A 21,008-nucleotide genomic window follows, 5' to 3' on the forward strand; every position below is an offset into this window, starting at 1 on the left:
GTCATCGCTGGATGCCAGGCCTCACACAGCTGTGTTCCCCCTCTCATCAGCAGCGTGCCAGCCTCACCAGCCCCTCCGAGGAATACAAAAAACAACAACGATTTGTTGCCAGGCAGCTATCAGCTGGTTCTGGATCAGCTGCTTGTTATTATTACTATCAGCAGCAGCAGTTAATCTCACAAAGAAAAGACGGGAGGCAAACATGCAAAGACGTGCGACCCGGAGTCAAGTGACATTTGCAGAGAGATTGGATTCCTGGAATAAAAGACGATAAAAAGAAAAGCTAAGAGCAGCTCTGGCTCAGGGGATTATTCCTCTCTGAATGCTTTTCACTATAACGGCTGCCAGCGCCATTTACTACTCGTGTGTGTTTACTGCACTTGAAGATGAAAGTGTTGTCCTTCTGTTACCTGGCACACACACAACACGCACACACACAACACACACACAGTGTGTTTTCTTGGCTTGCAGAGGTTCTATTGGTTTTGATTTTAGTGCTTGATTTGCTTTTGCTGCAGGTTGTGAAAATAACATTTACAGACATTTTACAAGTGATTAAAACCAGATTATGTAAAAAAATCAAGCTTTTTCCAGATTTTCCAAACACTTGTGTCTTTGTGACAATACTTTGAGACTTCCTGTCTGTGTGTCAAAGCTCCAAGCCCATTGGTTCCTACTGGAAACATTATAGTTTGAGTCTTTGTAATATGTCCACAAAAGGAGGAAATAGTGCATTTTCAGGGACTATTTTCTGCGGCGGATTCGTTTGCACATTTGGTGCTCTATAGTGAGTAATTGTGGAAACAGGATGGTGTGTGTGTGATTGAGTCAAAATAAACTACAGTGTGTGTTCATGGTGATGAAAGAACATGTCATCTAGTGCAACAGAGGGACTTATTGATGTGTTTTGAATAGTTTTAGGGAAAACAATGGATCTCCATCGCACAAATTAGATCATTAAAACTAAGTGTAACCCTACAGCTGACACAAGACAACAATGTGGTGTCAAATAACAGTAGCTACTACATATATATATATATATATATATATATATGTGCCGTTTGCTCTGATGTTGAAGGGAACTTGGAGATGATAGGGTACAAAAACAATGCACAGATGGTGAGGTGTGTGTGTGTGTGTGTGTGTGTGTGTGTGTGTGTGTGTGTGTGTGTGTGTGTGTGTGTGTGTGTGTGGTCTAATAAGTGCCAAATCCTTGCCCCAGGGCCTCTGAAAACTTAAATCCGGTCGTGGTTCCAGGAGAAGACTTATGACGTTGCAAGTAATTCAGAAAATACTTTAGATTTATTTTATTTTATTTGTAGGTCCCATTATTATTGTTATGCGCCGCTTTCCCCCTTCTACTCCAGTAGGACTCAGAAGTTGCACTTTTCCTTGTGTGATGTTTTGTTTTTCTTGTTTTGTTTCTTTCCGTTAACTGTCAAGTAGAAACTAAGTCTTTTTTTGTACGTTTTTGTGTTTCTCTTATTTTCCTACGATGCTGTTATGATTGGCTGTGAATACGAAAATATGACGGACAGACCATCTATTTCTATTTATTTTGAGAAAGGGGCCGGTCATATCAGATTATATTCTTCTCCCTGCTCCTTTTCGGCTGTGGTGTGTTTATAGAGACATGTTTTGTAAATAATTGTTATACATTAAGTTGTGCATACCAAGAACGGAACACATCAAATGAAAGATTTAGTGCACATGAGGGAGGAAGACTCACCAGAAACACAGCACCTCCAGGAAAGATAGCCCCGTGTCCGACGCCCCCACCAAAACGATCCGGGCGTTAACCGTGACCTTTGGCTCCAAGGTCAACTTCCTGCTGATGAGGCTGAGGGCAAACGGAGCCTGAGAGAAACACAGAAGTTATCATTTTACTGAGTGAGTGAAATTAGGGAATGTGTCACTCTCAAAATGACTGGAAGATTAAATATTCCGTCTCTTAATTATTACCATCACTAAAAGCATTTCCTGATAATGGCTCCAATTTTCCCCACGTTTTAGTATTACAGGATAAAGTAGTAATCATCTTTTTATCCAGGCACTTAATCTGCCGGCTGAAGAGACAGTGCACTCTCAGGCAAACACCTTTAGAGGATTAGTGACGTTTAGGAACGTTTGGGAAAAAAATCTGGGTGAAATTTACCGAATATCAACCACTATTAATGTAGAGGTAATTGGCAACAAAATCAGATTTTCCAAAAGCATTCGGGACATTAGAGATATTCAAACAGGTACGCATTGAAACCGAGATATTTCATATATAAAAGCAAACGGAAAAAGACTTAGCTATCTGTGTTTTATGGTCTTAAACACTACATTGTTGTTATTCTGTAAATACAAGTTGTGAGAGATTGTAAGCGAAGTGCACAGCTCTGCTTCCCATTAGCACTTGATTGATTAATGCATTAAAAGAGACGGTTTCTTTATTTCTTGTGAAAATGAGGAGATGAAAACGCCAGACTCTGATTATTAAAGTGACAATCATTTCTTTGGACTTTTTTCACTGGGATAAAGTGCTCATTTTGGATTATTTCCCCATTTTCTTTGACACATTTTGTTCTTTGTGTCCTTCCCTCCAGCTGTCTAGCCATTTGAGTATTAATCCGATGTTTGCTCTGTATGTCCGTGGAGCTTCAGATGGTAAAGAGAAGGAGACACAGGGATCAAAACGTGCGACCTGACAGTTAAGAAACACTCTCGACAATAATTACAAAAGAGTCCCGCAGGAATTAGCTGAACACTGCGTTCTAATTTCCCGGTTCCTCCTCGCACTGTGAGGCGGCTAATGGCTCCTTCATCATCTGTAATTAGGCAGATTGGCCCCACAATGCACCTTGTTGGATGAAAACAGCATCGAGCGAAACAAGGAGGGGGAAACCCGAGGGTGAAATTAACCTTTGTGTAATATTCAAATAATTTCCATGAGGGCATGTGTGCGCGACATCTGTCACAAACTGAGAGACGAGGTGGGGTTTCATTAGCGGGACAATAAGAAGAGGAAAGGTCTGATAGATGCAAGGGTCTGCAGATATAGGGAAATAATAAGAATCCTACAAATATCTTTAATTGGAGGAAAAGCAGCTAATGTGTTAGTGCCTACATACATCAGTAATAGAGAATTATTACCAACATGTAAGTGTTTATTTTACATTTTTATACGCGAGTTGCTTTCTTTCCCGTTGTTATTAGGTCACAAGTCTCTTACAAAGTTAGTTTGTGGAGATACGTACGTTGGGAAGTTATTCTGATAAGATATCAGGTAGCTCAATTAAAGGTGTGACAGTGGAAATATTTCAACAGATACAAAATGGTGAACTTTGACGCTCACTGAAGCATTTAAGTGAGAAGAGATCGAGTCACAGAGCGTTCGAATTTAGCTTTTTTTAGCTGTTAATAATCAGGAGTTCACTTTAAGATATAGACTATTCTTGCACTATTTTATTTGTATTTAATTGCGCCATTTCATCCGTTTTATTGTGTTGCACTGTTGGAGGAGCCTGTGAACTAAGAATTTCATTGACATTTCTACACTGTAGCTTTGAGCATATGACAATCAAACCTTTGAATTTGAAAAATCCATAGTGAGTCTTCCCTTTTGAAACAGCACCTTCTAGTGGTCACATGATCACCCTGCAGCCCTCCCTCATCCAGAACAACGGGGGTCCAAACTTTTTCTCCGAGGGCTACATAGAGAAAAACATACGAAGGGCTGGACCGCTCACTAGAGGAGAGGTTTATCGCCTCATAAGTTCAATCATAAGTTAGCTAAAATGATGCTTGTGAGTGTTGGCAGCTCATGCCTTAAAACAGAAGCCTCAGAGTGATGATAATAAGGAGGAATATGAAGGGTGTATTTCTAGCTGGTTATGTAAATAAGTGACTTTAATTGCTCTTATTAACATGAATAATCGTGTGTAATATATTTTTACATTTCTATTTAAGAAGTACAATATAAGAAAAGCACAAGTTTCATTTGTGGGTCATATTCCATTATAGTTTTTGAATTTGTCGAGGGCTGATTCAAAATGGTCCGCGGGCTGCATTTGGCCCCCGGGCCGTAGTTTGGACACCCCTGATCTAGAGTCTACACCCCCCCCTGGCAGGATGTTATCCAGCTGCTGCTCAGCCCACCTGCTCCTCTCTGATCTGAAGGGAAGGAGCGTTGATGCCAAGCTCCTCCAGCGGGAAGACGATCTGGCGTCGCGGGCACACAGGAACCGCACAGTCCAGCAGAACATCCAGATGGTGGACGCAGGAATTCTGGGTGCAGAAGAAGAGAGGGCGCAGTGTCAGGAAGTAGTAATGAGCTCAGGTGGAGAGGTCAGATCTGCAGAGGTGGCAAAAGTACACACATCCTTTACTCAAGTAGAAGTACAGATACTCGTGTTTAAAGATACTCTGGTGAAAGTAGAAGTACTGACTAAACTTCTTTACTCAAGTCAAAGTAAAGAGGCTTTGAAATGTACTTCAGTAAAAAGTACCCATAACTAGCAGCTGTTTTAAAGAGTACCTGACCTCCCTTTATATTAATAGAACATTAAAGATCTTCTATTTCAAATTGTAATAATATCATAATGTGTGTGTTTGTGTCTGAGACGCAGATTAAAACTAAAGTAACAAGCCTGTTTGGAAAATGTGAGAAGTAGAAAGTACAGGTATTTGAGTTCAACATGTGAGAAGTAGAAAGTACAGGTATTTGAGTTCAACATGTAAGAAGTAGAAAGTACAGGTATTTGAGTTCAACATGTGAGAAGTAGAAAGTACAGGTATTTGAGTTCAACATGTGAGAAGTAGAAAGTACAGGTTATTTGAGTTCAACATGTAAGAAGTAGAAAGTACAGGATTTGAGTTCAAACATGTAAGAAGTAGAAAGTACAGGTATTTGGGTTCAACATGTAAGAAGTAGAAAGTACAGGTATTGGGTTCAACATGTAAGAAGTAGAAAGTACAGGTATTTGGGTTCAACATGTAAGAAAGTAGAAAGTACAGGGTATTTGGGTTTCAACATGTAAGAAGTAGAAAGTACAGGTATTTGGGTTCAACATGTAAGAAGTAGAACAAGTACAGGTAATTTGAGGTTCAAACATGTGAGAAGTAGAAAGTTACAGGTATTTGAGTTCAACAGTAAGAAGTAGAAAGTACAGGTATTTAGTTCAACATGTAAGAAGTAGAAAGTACAGGTATTTGGTTCAACATGTAAGAAGTAGAAAGTACAGGTATTTGGGTTCAACATGTAAGAAGTAGAAAGTACAGGTATTTGTGTTCAACATGTAAGAAGTAGAAAGTACAGGTATTTGAGTTCAACATGTAAGAAGTAGAAAGTACAGGTATTTGGGTTCAACATGTAAGAAGTAGAAAAGTACAGGTATTTGGTTCAACATGTAAGAAGTAGAAAGTACAGGTATTTGAGTTCAACCATGTAAGAAGTAGAAAGTACAGGTATTTGGGTTCAACATGTGAGAAGTAGAAAGTACAGGTATTTGTGTTCAACATGTAGAAGTAGAAAGTACAGGTATTTGAGTTCAACAGTAAGAAGTAGAAAGAGTACAGGTATTTGAGTTCAACATGTAAGAAGTAGAAAGTACAGGTATTTGTGTTCAACAGGTAAGAAGTAGAAAGTACAGGTTTTGAGTTTCAACATGTAAGAAGTAGAAAGACAGGTATTTAGTTTCAACATGTAGAAGTAGAAGTACAGGTATTTGTGTTCAACATGTAAGGAAGTAGAAGTACAGGTATTGTGTTCAACATGTAACAATGTAAGAAGTAGAAAGTACAGGTATTTTAGTTCAACTGTAAGAAGTAGAAAGTACAGGTATTTGTGTTCAACATGTAAGAGTAGAAAGTACAGGTATTTGTGTTCAACCTGGTAAGAGTAGAAAGTACAGGTAGTTGAGGTCAACATGTGAGAAGTAGAAAGTACAGGTATTTGTGTTCAACATGTAAGAAGTAGAAAGTACAGGTATTTGAGTTCAACATGTAAGAAGTAGAAAGTACAGGTATTTGAGTTCAACATGTGAGAAGTAGAAAGTACAGGTATTTGATGTCAACATGTGAAGAAGTAGAAAGTACAGGTATTTGAGTTCCACATGTAAGAAGTAGAAAGTACAGGTATTTGAGTTCAACATGTAAGAAGTAGAAAGTACAGGTATTTGAGTTCAACATGTGAGAAGTAGAAAGTACAGGTATTTGTGTTCAACATGTAAGAAGTAGAAAGTACAGGTATTTGAGTTCAACATGTAAAAAAGTAGAAGTACAGGTATTTGAGTCAACATGTGAGAAGTAGAAAGTACAGGTATTTGAGTTCAACATGTGAGAAAGTAGAAAGTACAGGTATTTGAGTTCAACATGTAAGAAGTAGAAAGTACAGGTATTTGAGTTCAACATGTAAGAAGTAGAAAGTACAGGTATTTGAGTTCAACATGTAAGAAGTAGAAAGTACAGGTATTGAGTTCAACATGTAAGAAGTCAAAGTAAAAAGTCGTCAGAAAAATAAGTAGTGGAGTAAAGTACGGATACCAGAAACAGGTACTTAAGTACAGTAACGAAGTATTTGTACTCCACTACTTCCCACCTCTGCAGATCAGAAAACATCAGCCTGCACACAGATTATTCTCTGCTTATCTTCTGACATTATTCTATTTGCAAATCATCATCATCGTGTCCCAGTGTGCTGCCTGTTTGTTGAGGGTAATTAGCAGAGGAAGTGGAGGCCTCTACATGTGGAGGAAATGTCTTATTATGGGATGGAGAGGTGGAGCACCTGCTGCCCCGACCCCAGGGGCCGCAGCCTGCTGGGGGCTAAACTCTGCAAGAAATGGCCTGCTAAAACTCTTTCCGATCAGAGTAAACAGTAGGGGTGGGAATCACCAGGCTCCCCACGATACGATACTATTGCAATACTTAAGCCACGATACGATACTATTGCAATACTTAAGCCACGATACGATACTATTGCAATACTTAAGCCACGATACGATACTATTGCAATACTTAAGCCACGATAAGATACTATTGCAATACTTAAGCCACGATAAGATACTATTGCATACTTAAAGCCACGATAAGATACTATTGCAATACTTAAGCCACGATACGATACTATTGCAATACTTAAGCCACGATACGATACTATTGCAATACTTAAGCCACGATAAGATACTATTGCAATACTTAAGCCACGATACGATACTATTGCAATACTTAAGCCACGATACGATACTATTGCAATACTTAAGCCACGATACGATACTATTGCAATACTTAAGCCACGATACGATACTATTGCAATACTTAAGCCACGATAAGATACTATTGCAATACTTAAGCCACGATACGATACTATTGCGATACTTAAGCCACGATACGATACTATTGCGATACTAAGCCACGATACGATACTATTGCAATACTAAGCCACGATACGATACTATTGCAATACTTAAGCCACGATAAGATACTATTGCAATACTTAAGCCACGATACGATACTATTGCGATACTTAAGCCACGATACGATACTATTGCGATACTTAAGCCACGATACGATACTATTGCAATACTTAAGCCACGATAAGATACTATTGCAATACTTAAGCCACGATACGATACTATTGCAATACTTAAGCCACGATACGATACTATTGCGATACTTAAGCCACGATACGATACTATTGCGATACTTAAGCCACGATACGATACTATTGCAATACTTAAGCCACGATAAGATACTATTGCAATACTTAAGCCACACTACAATACTATTGCGATACTTAAGCCACGATACGATACTATTGCAATACTTAAGCCACGATACGATACTATTGCGATACTTAAGCCACGATAAGATACTATTGCAATACTTAAGCCACGATACGATACTATTGCAATACTTAAGCCACGATACGATACTATTGCGATACTTAAGCCACGATACGATACTATTGCGATACTTAAGCCACGATACGATACTATTGCAATACTTAAGCCACACTACAATACTATTGCGATACTTAAGCCACGATACTATTGCGATACTTAAGTCGCGATACAATACTATTGCGATACTTAAGCCACGATACGATACTATTGCAATACTTAAGCCACACTACAATACTATTGCGATACTTAAGCCACAATACTATTGCAATACTTAAGTCACAATACTATTGCTATACTTACGCCACGATAGTATAGTATCACGATACTTAAGCCACAATACGATATTATTGCGATTCTACGATATGCTAAGTATTGCGAAACGATATACTGCGATATATTGCGCATATATATTGATTTTGATTATTTTACCTGGATAGGTCTCATTGAGAGATATTTGGTTAAAAAGAACTCAATGGTGCTCTAGGAGGAGATTCAGGGGATAAGGTGGGGGGGGGGGGGGGGGTGGGGGGGGGGGTTACCTTGGTTGCTGATTGGCTAATGGTTACACAAGACAACACATCGTTATGACATCATAAAGTGGCCAAAATCTGATCAGCTCATTTTCAGACAGGTTTTTATAGAAATGGATCAAAAAGAGAGAATCTTTGTTCCTGAAACGTTCAGAGTCTCTTTCCACAGGGCCCCTCGGTGTAAAGAGAGACATGTTGATGTAGAAGAGACGTGAACTGGGAATTGAGCCGCCACAGACATTTCTTGCAGTGTGTGAGCTGAGGGTCATTACACTAATGAATGTGTTTCTGAGCAGACATGCAGAGGCTGGAAAGGCCCCAGAGTTGAGGGGCCAGTGAGGGCCTGAGGGTCCCTGTGCACCCACCTGGGGCTGATGTGAGGGGGGTAGAGTCTGTGGAAGAGGCAGGACTTGTGCCCCAGCCGGAGGGACTCTTTGAACAAGTGTCTGCAGCAGCGCTGGAAGGAGGGCGCCAGGACGAAGTGCAGGATGTGAGCGTGCTCCTCCAGCCGGTGGTGGCTGAAGTAGATGAAGCTCTCCATGTTGTAGCGCGCACACAAGTACTGGAGGTCCTGACAGAGAGAGCGGAGGAGATAAGTCACTTTTCTGTGGGTAAGAATCCATGAGGGACACATAATTATAAGTTGTAATTGTTTTGTTTACATTCAGATAATAAGGAACAACATCTGCTGGTGACTGAAGCATAAAAGGAAATATTCCTCTACATTTTGCAGTGAAAATAAGAACTGTTTTTACCTTTATTTCATTTCTTATATACATGAACCTACACTTTTCTGTTGATAAACATGCAGGACTACAAATTATAAATGGTTTTTTTTCATTCAGATAATAAGGAACTACATCTGCTGGTGACTGTAGCATAAAAGGAAACATGTCTCTACATTTTGCAATATAATAATAATAACAACCACACCCTAAATTAATTGATATTACTCTTGATTTTATCTATTATATACAAAATATAACTTTCCAGTCCGTTTTTTGTGTTGATAAACTCCATACAGGACAGATGATTTTATATATTTCAAATGTTGCACTATAGTACAGTACTTTAGTTTTTTTTGCATTAAACAAATAACAAAAGCTACAATAGTTAGCTTTTTACATAAAGTGGTGTTAATATGTGGAGATTATCCTGCTTGATGCTGCCTTCAGGGTCCAACACAGAAATACGTCACTATATAGATCCAGTTTGATCAGAGTGCAGGGAGTAAACTGCCTCCACCTGCTCGTCTCTGATGATCAGGATCCCGACCACCTCGCTCTGCACCGTGGACACGAAGGCCTGCAGCGGCACGCCATCCTGAGAGGGAACAGAAACACAATATATGTAAATATAGACCAGCTTGTGTGTGTGTGTGTGTGTGTGTGTGTATGTGTGTGTATGTGTATATATATATGTGTGTGTGTGTGTGTGTGTGTGTGTGTGTGTGTGTGTGTGTGTGTGTGTGTATGTGTGTGTGGTGTGTGTGTGTGTGTGTGTGGGCACCTTCTTGTGTCAGCCCGGTGCCATGAATACACATGAAGTGTCAGCAGAAGTAATTATCAGTTTTGGAGCGCCTCGCTGACAGCTGGGGTGTCAGTCAGAGAGGAGAAGCCGCTCAACTGAATTCTCACCAATCTGCTGCCTGGCATCTCTTCTCCATCCTGAGACAATCACCAGCAGCTCCATATCACCCCACCGGCCAAAACAATCATCAGGTCATTCTAATTCAGTTAAAGGGGAGCCAGTTCCAACCCTGATATGTTCGGTCTGGTTATTCTTTATCATTTCCAAACACTGACCATATTGCAGGCCAGTTGGTTTAATACTGAATACATTTGAGCAGGTTTTCTCTCATTGTGCTGTTAAGTTAAATGTTTGTTTTTCATGTATGTTGATGGTACACATGGAGCTGCTGTCATGCAAGTAACATTTCAGACTTGACCATTAAAGTATTATCATACTGTATCGTATTTAGCAGTAGTGGCTTAGCATGAGCATTGTTTATTATATCTACAATCTTAAATATGGTTTTACATAAAACATATATTTGGAATTTACACTTAAAAGCAATGTTAGACTTACTGTAGCACGTTCCCAACATATAGTTAAGACAAACTATTAAGACTGAAACATCTGAGAACAATGACAACATAGAAGTTCAAAATGATTCCAAATCCATGTTTTGTCTTTTCACTTTTTGTGGTTTTAGTGGGTTTTAGGGGCAAACAAGTTAAATCAATTACAAATAACATGCATAGATATATTAATATAGAATACAGGAGCAACACAATCTATTTGTTTAGTTCTATGGGCAATTAAGTTGTTTAAGGAAAGACATTGTGTGAATTTTCAGTGATGTACTTTTACTATGTGGGACATAATAATATGTGAGAAATTGTCGTTTACTTGGACCTTGATGTGAAGTTAGGGTTTGTGATAAGCTTTGAGTATTGCAATTTAACATGTGTACAAAAGTAGCTTAATGGAACTGATGAGGGCTATGTGAATACATGTAAGCGATGAGATGCAAGTAGCTCTTGGACACTTTCATTTTTTCAAAGCAGCTCTCAGATGAAGAAAGGTTGAGACCCCGGCTTTAAACAGAGTAGCAGAGGGTAGTGTCTGCAGGGCTCCGTTTGAACTGCAAAAGGCCACATTTGGGCTGCTGTGTTTCGTAATTCAAACTGAAACTGCACCAATTTTGCACCAAAAAAAAGACACCTTACAGAGCATAATTAAACACAAGCAACAAAGAAGATCAAACAGTAATTCAAGACTTGAAAAAACAGACTTAAAAACAACTATCAGTTTAGAAGAATTAAGATATAGAATACACCAGTTTAAAAAGGTGGGTTTTCAGGCAGGATTTGAAGGTTGAGTGTGAGTCCATATTGTGGATGTCTTGTGGGAGAGAGACGGGGGGGCAGAGTGGCTGAAGGCTCTTGACCCCATGGGGCAGAGTGGCTGAAGGCTCTTGACCCCATGGGGCAGAGTGGCTGAAGGCTCTTGACCCCATGGGGCAGAGTGGCTGAAGGCTCTTGACCCCATGGGGCAGAGTGGCTGAAGGCTCTTGACCCCATGGGGCAGAGTGGCTGGAGGCTCTTGACCCCCATGGGGCAGAGTGGCTGAAGGCTCTTGACCCCATGGGGCAGAGTGGCAGAAGGCTCTTGACCCCATGGGCAGAGTGGCTGGAGGCTCTTGACCCCATGGGGCAGAGTGGCTGAAGGCTCTTGACCCAAGGTGGTCAGGCGGGCAGAAGGCTCTTGACCCCAAGGTGGTCAGGCGGGCAGAAGGCTCTTGACCCCATGGTGGTCAGGCGGGCAGAAGGCTCTTGACCCCTTGGTGGTCAAGCGGGCAGAAGGCTCTTGACCCCATGGTGGTCAGGCGGGCAGAAGGCTCTTGACCCCATGGTGGTCAGGCGGGCAGAAGGCTATTGACCCCATGGTGGTCAGGCGGGCAGAAGGCTCTTGACCCCATGGTGGTCAGGCGGGCAGAAGGCTCTTGACCCCATGGTGGTCAGGCGGGCAGAAGGCTCTTGACCCCATGGTGGTCAGGCGGGCAGAAGGCTCTTGACCCCAAGGTGGTCAGGCGGGCAGAAGGCTCTTGACCCCATGGTGGTCAGGCGGGCAGAAGGCTCTTGACCCCATGGTGGTCAGGCGGGCAGAAGGCTCTTGACCCCATGGTGGTCAGGCGGGCAGAAGGTACAGTGAAGGAGTTCAGAGAGATATGGAGGTGCAGGATGTGAAGGGCCTTGAAGGTGAGGAGCAACATGTTAAAGTCGATGCGGTATTTAACGGGGAGATGTATATATATATATATGAGGAGGGAAAGTAGTAAAAACAGAGAGAATGTGACTTAAAGCTTGATATAAGACGATGTATCAGCATCAAAGGTAACCCAGCTGTGTTTCTGTCAGCTTGTTGACTAACTTTGTCTCTGCGGGTCTCGTAGAAACGGTCCAGGTCCTCAAGAAGAGACTCTCTGAGACTCAGAGTCTTCACCAGCTCAGAGACAGCAGGACGGTCTGCAGCTACAGCCGCCCTCACCTCCACACTCCTACAGGACAACAACATCAACAACACCATCAACAACACCATCAACACACACTGAGGACACAGTTAGAGCTTCTCACAGCACGGTTACAGAGTCTCTTTTGCAAAAACGTAATCATTTGTTTCTGATTTAAAGGTCCTCTATGACACTGTTTCTCATCAATATATCACAGGTCTCAGATATATCCAGAGCCGGTCTCTGATTGGCTGAAACCCCAAACAGATCATTGCAGCATTACCCATAATCCCCTCTGTTTCAGCCCTGTTTCCAAAGTGCTGATTCTCTGTCTGTTACTTTAGATGAAAATAAGGAGCCCCTCCCCACGCCCCTCTGAGAGACATTTGGTTACAAAGAACTCAATGGTGCTCTAGGAGGAGATTCAGGGGATAAGGGGGGGGGGGGGTTACCTTGGTTGCTGATTGGCTAATGGTTGATGACATCATAAAGTGCCAAAATCTGATCAGCTCATTTTCAGACAGGTTTTTATAGAAATGGATCAAAAAGAGAGAGACTCTTTGTTCCTGAAACTTTCAGAGTCTCTTTCCACAGAGGGGACACATGTTGATGTAGAAGAGACATGAAGAAGAGGGGACACATGTTGATGAAGAAGAGGGGACACATGTTGATGAAGAAGAGACATGAAGAAGAGGGGACACATGTTGATGTAGAAGAGACATGAAGAAGAGGGGACACATGTTGATGTAGAAGAGACATGAAGAAGAGGGGACACATGTTGATGTAGAAGAGACATGGAGAAGAGGGGACACATGTTGATGTAGAAGAGACATGGAGAAGAGGGGACACATGTTGATGTAGAGAGACATGAAGAAGAGGGGACACATGTTGATGTAGAAGAGACATGGAGAAGAGGGGACACATGTTGATGTAGAAGAGACATGAAGAAGAGGGGACACATGTTGATGTAGAAGAGACATGGAGAAGAAGGGGACACATGTTGATGTAGAAGAGACATGGAGAAGAGGGGACACATGTTGATGTAGAAGAGACATGAAGAAGAAGGGGACACATGTTGATGTAGAAGAGACATGAAGAAGAGGGGACACATGTTGATGTAGAAGAGACATGAAGAAGAGGGGACACATGTTGATGTAGAAGAGACATGAAGAAGAGAGGGACACGTGTGGATGTAGAAGAGACATGAAGAAGAGAGGACACATGTTGATGTAGAAAGACATAAGAAGAGAGGACACTGTTGATGTAGAAGAGACTTGAAGAAGAGGGGACACATGTTGATGTAGAAGAGACTTGAAGAAGAGAGGACACATGTTGATGTAGAAGAGACATGGAGAAGAGGGGACACATGTTGATGTAGAAGAGACATGAAGAAGAGAGGACACATGTTGATGTAGAAGAGACATGAAGAAGAGGGGACACATGTTGATGTAGAAGAGACATGAAGAAGAGGGGACACATGTTGATGTAGAAGAGACATGGAGAAGAGGGGACACATGTTGATGTAGAAGAGACATGGAGAAGAGGGGACACATGGTGATGTAGAAGAGACATGGAGAAGAGGGGACACATGTTGATGTAGGAGAGACATGGAGAAGAGGGGAGAGGGTTTGTACGTGTAAACCAAGATATAAGAAGACGATATACTGTAATATTATGCAATTGTCGACATATGAATTATATTAGTGACAGTATTTGTCGTCCATATTGTATTAGTGAGTGTTATTTTGACACCTAATGAGACGGTTTCATGTTCGGTTTCAAGTGTTTTATATCTCAATGTTTGTGTGTGATGACCCACCTGAGTCCGGAGCGTTGGAAGACGTAGATTTCTCGGGGAGGCGAGGCGTTGGTGGAGCGGGGGGGCAGCCGGATGAAGCTCTGCAGCAGCAGGAACTCAGGGGAGAGAGTCGGGACGGTGATGATGCAGAGGTCCACGTCCTGAGAGACACATATATATTTATACTTCGCTGAGCAGAGATGGAAATACATCATGAAAAATATCATGTTTTAAAGAATTCTCTCTTTATAACCTTCCTTAACTTAACTTAACGGCTTTAACATTTTCATCAGTGTGATAACAATTATAAATATTGTAGAATAATATGCACATTTCTACTTTAACTTCTTACGTTTATACACATTGTGGTATTATTTTTAATGATATATTTTCTTTGACTTCTTATGTTAATATACATTTTTATTGAATTTCTATTGTATCTTTTTAATTGCACACTTATTCTATCTGCTTCTGATTATATAACTATTTTAATTATTTATTTTATTTTATTTATACTTAATTTTATTGTATTTAAAATAGAGAACCAAATCTATATTCTGATTCTAAAAAACGTTTAAAACCCTGAACCTGGCCCTCTCCATATGACCATAACAGGGACACACGTGCATGTATTTAAACTCTAGCACATACTGAGATCTTACTTCATAATATGAACACTTTTCTTTTTCTTCAATGAAGCTGCTACTTATTCTTTTTACCTTGGAAGCAATTGTTTATTTTATTACCATGAGTTTGCCTCTTTATTTAATACGTTACTCTGTGTAGGACAAGCGAAGGGTTTCTGCTTCTGATACTTACGGGGAAAACTGTGAATATATAAGGAATGAAGTCCACTGATCTGGAAGAGAACGAGAAAGGGGAAGTCAGGTGTAAATATAATAATATAGTGCTCAAAGACACTTTTCAGCGTGGTGCCGATGATGCGGACATCTTAGTACACGGGAAGAACACTGAAATGATCTCATCCTGTCTCTCTAATGCTTTGGACAAGGTTCAACACTGGCTGAACAACATGTGCTTACAGTTCAACGTAAAAAACAGTATGCATGATGTTCAGTAAACGACCAGTCAAAATCGAAGGATCCAACGTGTTTTTAAACGGAGCAGAAATAGAACTAGTACCCCACTTCAAGTATCTTGATATCTATATATATTTTAACATTATTCAGACTCAGCTCGCTGAGCTTAAGCTTCTTTTAAATGTTGATCAAACCAAGGTAATGCTATTTTCTAAAGCTAAAGAGACACCAGACACTGCTTTGGATATTGTTACTATGCAAGGACAAGTACTCAAAGTGGTTACCTGTTATAAATACCTAGGTATCTGGCTTGATGATTGTCTCACTTTTAAACTTCATGTCAATAACCTGCTTAAAAAGCTGAGGGTTAGGCTAGGTTTCTTCTACAGGAACAAGTCCTGTTTCTCGCTTGAGGCCAGGAAAAGGCTCTGTGACCTTTTTACCTGTGCTGGACTATGGTGATCTGGTCTATATGAATGCACCTGCCCATTGCCTGGAAAAGTTAGATGCCGCCTATCACAGCGCACTGAGATTTGTCACTAATTGTAAAGCACTTACTCATCACTGTACCCTGTATGCCAAGGCAGGTCTGCCTTCACTAACTGTACAGAGGCTCAGTCATTGGTACACGTTTATTTTAGGGCTGTCAAACGATTAAAAATTAATTAATCAGATTAATCACCATTCGAACTATGTCCAAAATATGCCATTTATTTATGTATATTGTTGTGGGAATGGAAAGATAAATGAAAGAAGGCGGATATATCCATTTAACATACAGTATCTATGTTTATTATAACATTTTTCTGCGTGTCAAAATGAAAGACAGCCCACACACCTATCAATCATCAAACCGTGGGGTCTTAATTCATTACGTGTTGATTTCTATCAACGGGGGAGTACTTCAGGAAAGTCGACAGAGGGGGGGCGGCTAGTGGAGTACTTCGTGACCACAGAGTGTGAACGTTGTGATCAGCTGTTTTAGCGCAGTTCTCCAGTGAAGGGGGGGAGTCTCCCTCCGCCGCCGGTTGGCGTAGTTTTGGCACAGTTCCGTTGTACAGACCGACGTTAACAGCAGCCCTGTCTGTGCACACGGAGACCGACTCTGTCGTCCGGTGATCTAACCGCCTTCTGGAAAAGCTTCACAAGTACGTCGGTACGCAAATGTGCTTTGTGACACAAGTGATGGTACGCATTTCAGAGAGATTACGCACATAACCTGCGTACCAGTTATGTGTTACCTGTACTACAGCAAAAGTATTCTCCGTCGGGACTTCCTGCAACAACACCACGCCGTTATCAAAGATGTTCTATTGAGAAGACGATCACTACGTGACAAAAGTTTTCAAAACCGTGGCTACTGAAATCAATCTTACTAACTGCTGTCTGTGCAATTTACTCCGCGCGAGTTGGCAGACTTTATTTTGCTTCCTTTAACATCATTGTTCATGGTGGGGCTAAGCCATTTCTGGTGTAGCCTACCCCAGCCATACCCTGGCGCTGCCACTGGTGGCACGTATGGGGCGGGCCATTCTGCACATGCGTTAAATGCGTTAAATATTTTAACGCAATTAATTCAAAAAATTAATTACCGCCGTTAACGCGATAATTTTGACAGCACTATTTTATTTATAAAGCTTTGTTGGGTAAACTCCCGTATTACATCTGCTCTCTGATAACACAGAGAGTTGAAAGCAGCTATTGTCTGAGATCGCATGATGTAGTATTGTTACATGTGCCAAGAGCAAGGACTGTCTTAAGTAAGACAGCTTTTATGTGCGCAGCTCCACTTGCTTGGAACAATCTTCAGCAAGAATTGAAACTGAGCAATCTCATTCCTCTGCATGTTTTTAAAGCTAGGCTAAATGAAATGCTCGTTGATACTATGGCCACTTGTAAATGTCTATAACTATGTAAATGTATCCTGTAAATATAATGTATGATGTCCTTTATTGTTTTATGTTTCATGTGGAACCTATATGCTGCAGGTCTCCCTTGAAAAATAGATCTATGATCTCAATGGGACCAATCTGGTTAAATAAAGGTTTGAAATGAAATGAAAATCTTGGAGTCATAATGGACTTGAACTTGACTTTTAAGAAACATATCAAGAAAGTATCCAACACCATTAAATTCAACTTGCAACATTTTAAACAAATGAGACCTTTCTTAACTGTCAATGCTGCAAAGTCACACCTCCACTGTGATTCTATCCCACATTGAATACTGTTTGACAAACTGGTCGTTTGCTTGAGCCACAAACCTGAAACCCATAGAGCAGCTGTTCAAGAGAGCTGTCCAGGTGTTGGACAGAAAGCCACACTCATACCAGCACTGCACCATCCTGGAGAAACACCATTTATTGAGTTTTGACCATTTTAAGTCTTTGATCTTTTATAAATGTTTACATGGACGCTGCCCTCCCTCCCTTAGGGGAATTTTTAAGTATTCAGAAAAAGTCATAATTTTGTGAAAAGTCATAATTTTGAGATTTTGAGAAAAAGTCAGAATTTTGAGAAAAAGTCAGAATTTTGAGAAAAAGTCAGAATGTTGAGAAAAATTTCAATTTTGAGAAAAGTCAGTATTTTGAGGAAAAAAAAACATACTTTTTAGATTTTTAGAAAAAGTCATAATTTTGAGAAAAAGTCATAATTTTGATATATAAGCTATTCTGTATGTGATGACTACTTCCATTCTTGAGAGGCTAATAAATACATGGATCCTGATATTGAACCTCAAGCCAGTGATATGTTTCTAACAAAATATGAACACAGTATTGTTCAGTGTGTTGAAGGTGGGGGGGGGGGGGGGGGGGGGGGGGTCAGTGCAGTCTCTGATGTGCCAATACATGCCAAGTTTCACAATAAAAGCCCGGCTGGTGATGGCCGACAGATCTGCCCGCTGCTTCCAGCTCAACTTCTCTCTTCCCGCTCCGTCACGCTGTCAGAGTCAGCGGCGCTCTCATTAATAACGCGCTCACTGTCGGCAGGAAGCCTCGTCTCCTCACTGAGGAACAGCTGGGAGGCGAGGCAGCCAGAAAACACTCACTGTCTGTCTAACTCTGAACATGACTGATGCAACTCTGAGCCGCTGCCATCAGTGGAAACATGGAGGAAAGTGGGGAAATACGCACGTTTAAATTATGGAATTACTTCAAAACGAGTCGTGCATTTGATGGGAATTATAGCAACGTCATTCTGTAAGAGTATCTAATAGAATTAACGTTGCATGTTCAGTTCCATGTAACTTTCCCTCCCCCTCGTTCACTTTAATGTGTTGGAAAGTAATAGGTACATTTACTAAAGCACATTTTTGAGGTACTTGTATACCTTACGGGGATTTCCATTTCATGCTACTATATACTTCACTACAATTTGGAAGCAAATATTGCACTTTTTACTCCACTACAATTATTTGCAGGTTCGTATTAATAATAAAACATATAACTCAACTAAATGACTATAATGTTCTACTTTGGATTAACCCTCCTGTTGTCTCGAGGTCCACTTTGACGCATCTCTTAATGTTTTGATGTTGGAAAAAGTGGTTGAATTGGAAAGTTTAATTAAAAAAGTTACATTTGATTCGTTTTGATTTAAGGGGACATATACTGATATACACCTGAACATCAGCAGGAGAGGACTCTTTAAAGTAGAGACACTACATACTGATATACACCTGAACATCAGCAGGAGAGGACTCTTTAAAGTAGAGACACTACATACTGATATACACCTGAACATCAGCAGGAGAGGACTCTTTAAAGTAGAGACACTACATACTGATATACACCTGAACATCAGCAGGAGAGGACTCTTTAAAGTAGAGACACTACATACTGATATACACCTGAACATCAGCAGGAGAGGACTCTTTAAAGTAGAGACACTACATACTGATATACACCTGAACATCAGCAGGAGAGGACTCTTTAAAGTAGAGATACTACATACTGATATACACCTGAACATCAGCAGGAGAGGACTCTTTAAAGTAGAGACACTACATACTGATATACACCTGAACATCAGCAGGAGAGGACTCTTTAAAGTAGAGACACTACATACTGATATACACCTGAACATCAGCAGGAGAGGACTCTTTAAAGTAGAGACACTACATACTGATATACACCTGAACATCAGCAGGAGAGGACTCTTTAAAGTAGAGACACTACATACTGATATACACCTGAACATCAGCAGGAGAGGACTCTTTAAAGTAGAGACACTACATACTGATATACACCTGAACATCAGCAGGAGAGGACTCTTTAAAGTAGAGACACTACATACTGATATACACCTGAACATCAGCAGGAGAGAACTCTTTAAAGTAGAGAACACTACATACTGATATACACCTGAACATCAGCAGGAGAGGACTCTTTAAAGTAGAGACACTACATACTGATATACACCTGAACATCAGCAGGAGAGGACTCTTTAAAGTAGAGACACTACATACTGATATACACCTGAACATCAGCAGGAGAGGGACTCTTTAAAGTAGAGACACTACATACTGATATACACCTGAACATCAGCAGGAGAGGACTCTTTAAAGTAGAGACACTACATACTGATATACACCTGAACATCAGCAGGAGAGGACTCTTTAAAGTAGAGACACTACATACTGATATACACCTGAACATCAGCAGGAGAGGACTCTTTAAAGTAGAGACACTACATACTGATATACACCTGAACATCAGCAGGAGAGGACTCTTTAAAGTAGAGATACTACATACTGATATACACCTGAACATCAGCAGGAGAGGACTCTTTAAAGTAGAGATACTACATACTGATATACACCTGAACATCAGCAGGAGAGGACTCTTTAAAGTAGAGACACTACATACTGATATACACCTGAACATCAGCAGGAGAGGACTCTTTAAAGTAGAGACACTACATACTGATATACACCTGAACATCAGCAGGAGAGGACTCTTTAAAGTAGAGATACTACATACTGATATACACCTGAACATGAGCAGGAGAGGACTCTTTAAAAGTAGAGACACTACATACTGATATACACCTGAACATCAGCAGGAGAGGACTCTTTAAAGTAGAGACACTACATACTGATATACACCTGAACATCAGCAGGAGAGGACTCTTTAAAGTAGAGACACTACATACTGATATACACCTGAACATCAGCAGGAGAGGACTCTTTAAAGTAGAGACACCACATACTGATATACACCTGAACATCAGCAGGAGAGGACTCTTTAAAGTAGAGACACTACATACTGATATACACCTGAACATCAGCAGGAGAGGACTCTTTAAAGTAGAGACACTACATACTGATATACACCTGAACATCAGCAGGAGAGGACTCTTTAAAGTAGAGACACTACATACTGATATACACCTGAACATCAGCAGGAGAGGACTCTTTAAAGTAGAGACACTACATACTAATATACACCTGAACATCAGCAGGAGAGGACTCTTTAAAGTAGAGACTCTACATACTGATATACACCTGAACATCAGCAGGAGAGGACTCTTTAAAGTAGAGACACTAGATACTGATATACACCTGAACATCAGCAGGAGAGGACTCTTTAAAGTAGAGACACTACATGCTGATATACACCTGAACATCAGCAGGAGAGGACTCTTTAAAGTAGAGACACTACATACTGATATACACCTGAACATCAGCAGGAGAGGACTCTTTAAAGTAGAGACACTACATACTGATATACACCTGA

General features: G+C 40.7%; 1 protein-coding gene across 1 annotated transcript in view; it reads right to left on the reverse strand.

The window, feature by feature from the left end:
• cfap61 (cilia and flagella associated protein 61) overlaps window positions 1-21,008 on the reverse strand; it is a 55,606-nt gene that overhangs the window by 26,110 nt on the left and 8,488 nt on the right. Inside the window, exons 10-16 of the mRNA XM_034203220.1 lie at window positions 15,051-15,090; window positions 14,253-14,392; window positions 12,355-12,481; window positions 9,665-9,742; window positions 8,781-8,990; window positions 4,144-4,272; window positions 1,730-1,857 (exon numbers count right to left, since the gene is read on the reverse strand). Coding sequence (XP_034059111.1) covers window positions 1,730-1,857; window positions 4,144-4,272; window positions 8,781-8,990; window positions 9,665-9,742; window positions 12,355-12,481; window positions 14,253-14,392; window positions 15,051-15,090 — 852 coding nt within the window. The remainder of the gene's footprint in view (window positions 1-1,729; window positions 1,858-4,143; window positions 4,273-8,780; window positions 8,991-9,664; window positions 9,743-12,354; window positions 12,482-14,252; window positions 14,393-15,050; window positions 15,091-21,008) is intronic.

The sequence above is a fragment of the Gymnodraco acuticeps genome, unplaced genomic scaffold (genome assembly GCF_902827175.1).
Source record: "Gymnodraco acuticeps unplaced genomic scaffold, fGymAcu1.1, whole genome shotgun sequence".
Classification (NCBI taxonomy): domain Eukaryota; kingdom Metazoa; phylum Chordata; class Actinopteri; order Perciformes; family Bathydraconidae; genus Gymnodraco; species Gymnodraco acuticeps.